The following is a 10,946-nucleotide window of genomic DNA, read 5'->3' as shown; positions in this document are numbered from 1 at the left end:
CAACCACTTCCTTTGCTCTGTTTCCTTTATGTCTTGGTCTCAGCACGGCACTGCTTAGTCCATAGAAGACTTTATTGCCCAGCTTTCCGACCATTTCGGACGACATAGGATCCAGAGCAATCGCCATCTCGACGATGTCGCCCTTATTGAGCCTGTGGAGTACCCGCCAGTCCCTGACACGCATGCCCGAATTTTGGCACTCAATTTGTCCCAGAATACGGTCGCTTTGCCAGGAAGCTGAGCCTGGGAAGTAGCCAACATAGATTTCAGACTTTGGCACTTCTGCCTCGTCCACTACCTTCAGCTGGGCTCCTTCCCACGGCTTCAAGGCTGGGATTGTCTCTTTAGACCAAGTTACAGTCTCGTCGTCCAGACAGTTAATGGTAAACCATCCGGGCTTTAGACTGTAACCGGCGAAATGAGGCTTCACCCCAGGAGCTCGACAAGTTTCGTACATCTTGTCGAGGATGCATTTCTGCACCTTGCCAATTTCCTCATTGGACCAAATGCCCTCTGGGAAATTGTGCGGTAGTATACCGATCTTCTTAGAGCGAACAGTCTCTGCTAGGGTAGGCTTTGAACAATGGTCTTCGGAAGAAGTACTGTGTTCAGCCTGCCCCACAGATACCGTCGCCACCTCTTTACTGGGACCAGGTTTGCCCCCGTGTGAGGTCTCTACTTCCTTCATCCTACTGAAAATCGGCAAAGCAGTTGCAGGCACTGTTGATTTATTATCAACTTTCTTGCCCTGTAGTGCAATCCGCTTTGTCGGTTTTGAGCTTGATGTTGGTGTAGAGCTGTCCGATCGGGATCTTTTTGGTGTTGCCTGCCCTTCGTTAGTCGCAGTGGCCGGCTTTACTGCCAAGGACCTTGCTGTTTCCAGCGGGATGCCCTTGGCAAGTAAAGCCTTCAACCTTTTGCGTCCAGCGCCGGATAGCTTCACCCATGTTTGAGTCTTTTTAGTTAGACCAGGCTCCAGAAGATCTCTCTCCTGTTCCGAGGAGATAGACATCCCAGCCGACTCTTGGCTAAGTGGAATGTCCATTTCCTCCGGCTTGTCGGGTAGAGGACCAGGTGCCCTCTCCAACAAGTCGTGGTCCATTTGTTCACTGACGATGGTACCAGGTGCCCCCTCGTTCAGTGATAAGTTTTGGCTTTGTAAAACCATATTTTGCACATTTAAAGGTGTGCAGTCCATAGAATTGAAAATGTTATTTTGTTCCATACAAAGTAAGTTTAAATAAACCGTGCAGGTTGGTCACCCATGAGCGCCCCCATGGGAAGGACAAATTGAAACCGTAGGTTTGCCAGACCTGGTACGGAGTTCGCTATTAAGCTTGACTCTACCCTGTCAAGCAAGTTCACCAGCATAGCTGTTCCACTGTGAGTTTAGGGGGTTTGTTTGGGGCAATAGGTATGTTCATATTCCAGTCTATCAAGACCTAGCCTTGGGAGCCTAGAATATGTACAGACCCTGCCCTAGGGAGTTTTCCTTCTCCCCCGCCCGACTATCGGCGACCCACAAACAGCAGAGACATGACCGTACTGAAGGCGAGTCATTGGTCTGATAGATAGCCGCACTTTCCTATAGGACTGACCAATTAGCAAGTGTCCATTAAAGTCCACTAGCTAGCCTCAACGACTGATCAGGAATCGTAGATACCTACTTTCAACCTGTGCGTTGGCGGCAGTTCTTAGTTTGTGTGCTGAATCATGTCACATGAAAAATCATCATGTCATGACTTCCATATGACATGCTTCAGTCCACAATAAGCCCCTACACCACGACAAGGTGACTACCTAGCAGGGGTAAATCTCCACTTAGATTGTAAACAAAAATTTGTTAATTCTTTTTCACATAAAGTAACAATGACGGAATTTTTTAGTAGTACGAGACGCTCCACAGTATGGTCAAGAAGTGCTTTTAACTTAACTTCAGCCAAGGTTTCAGTTATTTTAATATAGTCGGAATGAGGATAACAAAGTTTTTTAGCTGACTGTACCGATGAATATGACGGAAACGATCTGGAGCAGCCTGCCTAATGATGATATATTGATGCCCCGTTAACAGAGCGTCAACACTTATAGCCAAAGCTTTTTCATTTGTGATTTTCTTGCCTTTTTCCATTGATTCATTTAAATTTTTTTTTATACTTTACGGCTCTTGTTGGTGAAGATGTTGATAATTCGTATACCAACTTAGAACCCTCAACATTTCCTGTAGCTTTTAAATTTATCTTGGTAGCAAAAGTAAGCAGAGGCAGCGAATAACTCTCTCGTAGAATTTTGGTTTTTTTGTAACTAGTGGATACATCACTCTCTTCTTTACGACCGCGTTTACATTTATTATCAAAAGTAAATCTTATAGATGAATCTAACCAATTACGGTTAAATTTGAGAAAGCGATCTTCTACTCTGTGAGCTTTTGTCCAACGTATTTTAAAATATCTAAAAAAAATTTTCAAAAACTCTTCCAAATTTGTGCCTTCATCTGCTGCATCAGTACGATTTTTAATTTCATGTTTTAAGAATTTAAATTTTTCTTCAAACCCTGAGTTTTTCATAATATCACACAGCGTCTGACGTGAAATGAAAATAGTGTTTAATAAGGTTCCTATAAAAAGACGACATTTTCTTATTATCAGATAACTTCAAGAAATCACATTTTTCCCCTTTTACCTTTCGCAAACTACGTTGATATCACTTTTATTGTTACAAAAACAAAACAAAAGAAGAAACAGACACATTACACCAACAATGTTTGCTTACATGCAATAATTATCAATCGCAGTGAGCAAATTGGCGCAGACATTGCAGCACTAAAATCTGAATATTTCAGAAAAGGCACAAAAGGGCACATTAATTTTTTGCCACATGGTAGTCAAATATATGTACTTTACGTATAATTTGGAATTATTAGTACATTTTACTCAAAAATAACTTTGTCTATTTATTTCCTGAAAATACATGTAATTTCAAGACTATAACAAATAAATTTTTTTAATTATTTATACACATATTTTGTAATCGCAAATACATTTAAATATTAGAAAAATACCTGAGCTTGATAATACTTACTTGTTAATAAAATTTTATTTCAATTAGCACTTGAAATCACTAAAAAAAAATATGCAACGCACTCTTGACACATCGTAAGAATGAAAAAATGTGCAAATTCTGAACCGTGCTATGGTGATACCGTTATATATATAACATTAATTTTTTCAGCCAGTGTTGAAGAATTTCATCTACTTTCTGCCGATATCAAACATGACTACGATATCCAAAATATATTTTTTGAATTAAACCACATAATCAGGACCAATTACACTACTGTGCAACACGCGCATGTAGAGAACGTCTTTGCTGAAAGTCCTCTGGATAACATATCAGCTGGGTTGTTCTTTGACCTAACATCTTGCCACTGCTCAGAGAGAGTTAATGTTTGAGTTTTTGCCACTTTGTTAGCTACAAATGTTTGAAATGATGAGGACTGTGAATTGATCCAAGACAACACAATTTCTGAATCAGTCCACAAAAATACTGGTTGGTTCTTCTCCTGAAGATAGATTTGACCCTTGCTGAGAGTTTCGTTGCAAGGACTGCAGCACACAGCTCTACTCGTGGTAGTGTTTGTTTCCTGTGGGATACTACTTGTGACTTCGCACATAATAGTCGCCGTTTATTTCACCATCCTTTAAAATTGCTCGGACATATGCTGCAGCACCAAATGCCTTTTCGGATGAGTCAGCAAAAATGTGTTGCTTTGTTGATAATGGCACCATGGTTTTGTGGATGTGTCTTGACACTTTAAAGCTTTCAAGAGTACCTAAGTTTTCTCTATATGTTGACCATGTTGTACGAAGATCCCAAGATAATTTCAATTGCCATAAGTATTGAATACAAATCTTCATCTCTTCTATTACTAGCGCTAATAAACTAAGTGGGTCAAATAGTACTGCTAAATCAGAACAAACGACTATCTTCGTGATTATACATTCAGTAACCATTTTAACCTTAATGCCAAATAAATCCGCTTTGGGTAACAAAAATAATCCCAGCGTTTTGATTGAATCGTTATTATCATTAGTAAAATCTTGATTTACCTCTTGATCATCTTGAGAAATGTTTTTCAAAAGTCGGGGATGCTTTGCAATCCATTTCCATAGATAAAAATAATTCTTCTTCAATATGTGGATTCGTTAATTAACTGTCTGATCCACAGAGGTCATCATCAACGTAGAAATTATCACACAGAATTTGAGCTCCTAATGCACAGTTCACCTTGTTTTTAAATGCTATCTTCTGCAGATATCTTGTTGCCAGATAAGGAGCTGCTCGATTCCCATATGTAATAGTATTGAGCTGATAATATCGAATTGTTGAATTTGGACTACTTCTCCATTTACTCGATATCGATATAATCCGTTTATATCGAAATTTATCAAAATTAAAAACATATTTTTTGAACTGTCGGTCTATTTTTCATTATGGTGTTTAGCGATATCCTGATGTAGTTTTAGCTGATGCATCAAATATCATTCGAAATTTGGTAGAGGTACTGTCAGGTTTTAGTACAATTTATGGGGAATGAAATTTCTGGGAGTTAACATGGAATCCAGCAATACATCATTTTTTGCTAGTCATCGTTTAAGACTGACAAACCGTCTGCAAGCTGTTTCTTGAGATTGCCCTAACATTAATGTGTTTTCCAGAAACGGCAACCTTACCACAAAACGTCTTTCTTTATTTGTATGAACATTCTGAACAAAGTGAGATTCTGATAGTTTTTCTTCTTTGGATAATGTCCTCATATCTGTGTTTACCTCATTCATTCGCCATAACAGCTCAATTGCATCATGTTTTTCTTCTTCTTCTTTGTTCCGTTAACTCCCAGTGGAGCATAGGGCCTTAACAATTGCTCTGAACCTTATTCTATTTGGAGCAGCCGTGCAGTTGTCGTTCCATGAGTAGCGCGCTGATGTTAATTCGGCATCAATTGTCCGTCACCATGTTCTTGAAGGAGCGCCAGACCAGCGACTACCCTGTGGGTTCCATTTTAGGGCTGGTTTAGCGGTACAGGAATTCGACTTGCGTAGTGTATGTCTGATCCATTGCCATTTTCGTTTTTGATTTCGCTTTCGACGCTTTGCATATTTGCTCTTTTCCACAATTCTGCATTGAATTGCATCACCTAACGGTAAATTATTACCAACATCCTTTACCGCCAAAAGTTACATGTAAAACGTTTGATAAAACGTCTGTATTTGATGCAATCTTGCCACTGACAATCCATCCAAGTGTTGAATTTTGCAAGACTGGAAGGCCAGGAGAAACTGTGATTTTACTCTTTGTTACAGACTGAAATAGAACTCTGCAATATAATTGACGACTCTAATTCTGCGTATATACATATACTGCATAAAAAGTGTCAGATCCCATTATTTAATAGGTTTCGTATAAAGTAGCGCAGTATGTAATATTTGCGCACGTTTTGAGAAAGCATAAGGTTTTTGTATATTTAAATGACTATGCATCAAATTTTCTATGCTGTAGATCTCCTTGTTACTTTGATTAGGTTCAAATTCTACAATGAAAAGCGGAATTGGTTTTTTCGATTATCTGTATTTCATATTAAGCATGTTTATAGCTTTATGACCCATATCCGACAAAGCTGTTTTAATGTCCACGGTGTTGACAGATGGATGCATGTTTCTCAAAATAGCTTTAAAACTTCGTTCACCTTCAGGCTTGTAGGTATAAAATTCAGTTTTTTTCGATTCGAGTTGCTTTACTATTGTTATATAAGATTCAGTGGTTTTCGCTTGGGTTTTTACTTTTTTATTGTTTAAAACTTTTAGCTCAAAATTACTTACTTCACTTGAATATTGGTGGAGGTTTGGGATGCTTTGCGGCATGCTGCATCACTTCTGAAGCTTCTTCTTCTTCTGTTTTGAGCACTGAAAATCTATTTACAGAACGGCTCGGATTGTCTAGCCAGTAACTATTTAATTTATCTTGTTTTTCAGTTTCAGCAATTTTTGAACGATGAATTTCAGGACTAGAAGGAGTTCTTTTCTGACTTTCTTTATGAACTTTGATTTTTTATACTGAACAGTTTTCAAGAGAATTGCTAATTGGGTTTTCCTTTGAGTGAGTATTTCCCTTCGATTGAGTATGCATTTGGAGAATAGTTTGAGTTTTGTGACTATTCTGCTTTTTATGCACAGATGTCGAGCGGATAGTGCGAGTTGATGTAGTAGGCATCTCGTTTGTTATATTGGCGATCGAACTTACCGAGGTTGTTGAAAGTAAAAGTAAGGCATGAATGGAAGACACGAATATCTGGGTTGATGTAGAACTCAAGGTGTAAGTTATCCAGTTTGAGGTGCTTACTGTGACGCTATTTGTAGTACATGTTAATGTTGAGCAGGAATGCGCTGATAGATTTGTTGGAGAGAACCCGGCGTGAGCGTATGAGGTGAGCTTACCAGTGGCGTACGGCATTGTTCACTCCAAGAGTAAGATACACTATCAAGTTGTTGATGTGAACAAGTGTCATAATAATTTTTTCCAATTGAGTTTAAATTGTCTTCGGCGTTTAGCTGTTTTTAGTTTTTTGTAGCTAATGGACATCGTTGAACACTCATTATTTGGATTTCATTTAAATTACGATTGCTCTTCATTGAACTTATTTTTTAAGTTGCAGTTGTGGCAACATTTAAACGACACACAAATAACACAAAACAACACAGAAACTACACGAACAACACACGATTCACACAAAATACACAAGAAGAAGAAGAGTAGCTGAACACGTAGTCAAGAACACGAAAACGATCGAAAAAAGTGGCAGTTATATTTTTGCATATACGTACTTTCTGTTCAAAAAGTTGTTTGTTAACTACTCCTTAAGTAATAGACCTTTTTCAAAATTTTTTTTTGTTATGTACTCCCTTTCTTGACATATTGTACAAATATGTGCGCCATCTGTTAATTAGTTTGTTTACAGCATTTAGCGATTTTTACTATGGAAAAATCATGTTGTACGCGATTTTTTGACCAAACACGGCACCACTGTCATCGCTCAGGCACCATATTCGCCCCTTCGTGGTTAGCGTTTTGAGTCGATTGAATCGGTAAAAGAGAATTCGCCGAAGGAACTAACAGCCAGTTCACTCGTACACATACATGAAGTGAAACTTTACTTCAGCTAAAAATGGTACACATACCTAGTTCATGAATCTCATTACGTGCGATTTTGCGCGGTCTTGGATCACAGATTAATACCGCAGACAAGTTTTTCATACCATACACAATATAGGTCATCCAGGCAGCAAGGCCACGGCAAAACTGATCAGCGAATTATTCATCTGGCCAAACATAAAAAGGGATGTAGCAAAAATGGTTGGAGCATGTCCACAATGCCAGCGAGCTAAAATAGCCAGATACAACAAAACTGTACTTGGAACCTTGAAGGTACCCGATCGGCGATTTGCGGCAGTATACGTCGATATTGTGGGGCCATTACCACTATCATACGGATACAACTACTGCCTGACATGCATAGATCGATTTACCCGGTGGCCCGTTGTTATTATGGACATTTATGCACACACTGTAGCAGCAGCGTTCATCACGGGATAGGTTCCACGCTATGGCATTCCTTCAGAGATCACCACAAATCAAGGCAAGCGGTTCGAATCCAAGTTGTTCGCTGAGCTCACGCAATTGATTGGTGCAAAACATCTACGCACAAGTGCGCGACACCACAATCTAACGGAATCCTGGAACGATTCCATAGAACATTAAAAGCAACATTGAAATGTAGACAAAATCAAAGGTGCACAGATGAACTACCACTGATATTACTAGCTCTACGAAGTGTGTACAAAGACGACATCCAAGCTAGCGCAGCCGAGATAGTATACGGTACATTTCTTAAACTCCCGGGAGAATTATCAAGTAAACTTATTATCATTTTAATCAAAGACCGACCGGTCCATGTCAGCATTGACAGAGTAAAAGCAGCTTACTTGTTGAGTGAAGAAAAAGAGCCAACCACGCAGTTGCCCCGATCTACATCATTTTAGTAAAGCCCAGATGCACAACCATTACAAACATCTCAGCAGGAGCTCAATCCTAGTCGCAGTGCCTCCAGCGGTAGAGTCAACCGTTTACCTGTCAGATTCACGACATAAAATCAGTTGCATATAACGTAACATCGCTTCCACTCAGTCACTAGTGGGGGAGTGATGTGACGACCAATATGGCAACATTCAAACGACACACAAATAACACAAAATAACACAGAAACTACACGAACAACACACGAATCACACAAAATACACAAGAAGAAGAAGAGTAGCTGAACACGTAGTCAAGAACACGAAAACGAACGAAAAAGAGTGGCACTCGGATTTTTGCATATACGTATTTACATTAAAATATATAAATAATAAACATTGTAAGGCCCAAATTTTATTCTAAAATTTAACCCCACAAATTAAATGAATAGTCAAATATGAGTTTTAAACCCACTTAGTAAAAACATGTTTCTAAATTCAATAAAATTTTTCTGCAGTAACACCTATTTTTGACCCTGTAAATTACATATCAAAGACAAACATTTTTTATAAACAAATGACCCTGTGAAGTAAAATATGTTTTGATTAGTTTTTTTTGCCGCTAATAAAAATTAGTTAAATTTGTTGTAACTATTTCTCTTGGTTGTCTGCATAAACAAATTTAAGAAAAATATTGTGCACGCATTTTTTATGTGATGCAGTTATTTTTGTTGAATTTGATTGCAATGCGTACAACAATAAGAAATTTGTTTTGACAAATTTACGGGACTTTGTTTATTTGAAAATAATTATTGTTTTTGTATGTAATAGAAGGAATTTCAAATAAAAGGGCAGCGAAATTGCCAAATCTTTCTATTTGGAATTTCTTTCACTTCAAAGTAAGTCACTTTTATTAGGGATGATAGTGGGAGCTCGGACTAGTTGGTCCAGGCATATGTTGATTCGTTTGGCCATTGCTGACGATCACCATGTGGATGGCTGAACTAGTTTGGGTGAAGTGATAATGGTTGAATAACCTTCTGCTTGGCTTATGCTGGCGTAGGGTAATTTAACCAGTTGAGTTACCTTCTGCTTGGCTTTTGCTGGCGTAGGGTAATTTAACTAGTCATCCAGACTTCCATTTGGCCATAGCTGATGGAGGAATGGGCGACGAGTCACCAACACTGTCAGAAGGCGTGTGGACAACGAGCGTTTGGCAATTGCTGACGGACGTGGCCAGGCGTAACAGTAGGAAGGAACCCTTTTCTGGCTTTTGCTGACCAAGGTATTGCTTTATATTGATATTAGAGTTTCTAGAGATTAGCTATTTGGAATTTCTTTCACTTCAAGGTTAGCAACTTGCGCACCACTGCAAGCAATCGTCATACGACATTTCACAACATTCTACACCGTTTACAACATCGTGACAGCGTTTATGACATCATACAACATTTCACAACATCCTACACCGTTTACAACATCGTCACAACATTTATAACACCATACAACATTTTACAACATGCTACACTGTCTACAACATCATTACAACATTCTGCATCATTAGCAACATTTTCAACATCGCTTTCCACAACTTGATTATATTTTCTTATTTTTTTGTTAAATAATAAACGCTACTTTAAACAGAAGTGTCTCTATTATTTTACTTAGATAAATTTTCTTATAACGAACCCTGGTATACTCGCTGAGTATACCCCAGCTATAGATAGGGCCGGGAAAAGGTCGTTACAACGTGTAATAAAAGGCAGCTGTGCCACAAAGTTATTTTAAATATTTAAAACTTTCGAAAACAATTAGTAGAATTATTGAATGAAGTTAATTACTACATAAATGTACCGTATTTCACTTTTAATTTTGATTAAAGTGTATTTTAAGTGCAAATAAATATTTATGCAGAAAACTTTAACTTCAAATTCTTCACAAAATAACTATAATATAATTTAGTTTAGTTAAATAACTAATTAAACAGTTATATATATATGTATAAATTTGTTTATTTTTAGATTCAACACGATTGCTCTTTGCTACATGGTGGATATTTATTACAATTTTAACTTCATTTTACACAGCCAATTTAACAGCATTTCTTACATTATCTAAGTTCACGCTTCCTTTCAACACCGTAAACGATATTCTCTATAAGAATAAACATTTCGTATCAATAAGGGGCAGAGGAATTGAATATGCTATTAGAAGTGTATGTATATCTTAATTGTTTTCATTGATAAGATTTTCATTCAAATTATTTTGAGTATTTTATTAATATGAAATGCAATAATCAATGAGTTGAATGAAAGACTATGATTTTAACGGTTACTTGTGATAAAAGTATACATCGATTTGGGATCGAAATATAAATTTTTAATCATTTCTGTATATTTCGGACAAGTTTTGAATTTTATAAAAAACAATAAGCGTTTTCTTTTGTAAGTGTGTAACAAAAAAACTAATAAAATAAGCACTACTTTCGATGGCAACTCTGTACAAAATAGCGATTGTGTTAAGTTTTTATGTGCACAACACGTAATAAAATTTAAAGTTGAAATTTCGAAAATTAATAATAATTCTTTGCAATTAATGGTGAGAATACTTTTTTTACATGAATGTAAATAAAATATAATTTTTCATGCCTTTTAACAGTAAAATAATTAAAAGAAAAAATAACGTTTTTGTTACGAACAATGACGACACGAAATACGAATAATTAACAAAACCATTCGTTGACAGTCAACTGGAAATTATGTACGTACTTCCAAAAGTCGTTCACAATAGACAAGTTTTAAGTCTTGGTAACTACACCATTTGAGCTACTTATTAGTTAAGCGGTTTCAAAAAGGTTGGACTGATTAAGTCAGCATTGTT

The 10,946-nt window shown here is 37.3% G+C and overlaps 1 protein-coding gene across 1 annotated transcript; it reads right to left on the bottom strand.

The window, feature by feature from the left end:
* Positions 1 to 3,650: 3,650 nt before the first annotated feature.
* LOC119663230 lies at positions 3,651 to 4,010 on the bottom strand. Its single transcript, XM_038072889.1, has one exon. The coding sequence runs from the start codon at positions 4,008 to 4,010 to the stop codon at positions 3,651 to 3,653; it is 360 nt and encodes a 119-aa protein (XP_037928817.1).
* Between the last annotated feature and the right edge of the window lie 6,936 nt (positions 4,011 to 10,946).

This window comes from Teleopsis dalmanni, unplaced genomic scaffold (assembly GCF_002237135.1).
Source record: "Teleopsis dalmanni isolate 2A unplaced genomic scaffold, ASM223713v2 unscaffolded_contig_0239, whole genome shotgun sequence".
NCBI classification, from domain to species: domain Eukaryota; kingdom Metazoa; phylum Arthropoda; class Insecta; order Diptera; family Diopsidae; genus Teleopsis; species Teleopsis dalmanni.
This window is presented reverse-complemented; position numbering and strand designations above follow the sequence as displayed.

Bases quoted from the DNA above. Each gene is read 5' to 3' on its own strand.
- LOC119663230 (XM_038072889.1), bottom strand. From the start codon at position 4,010: ATGGTTACTGAATGTATAATCACGAAGATAGTCGTTTGTTCTGATTTA.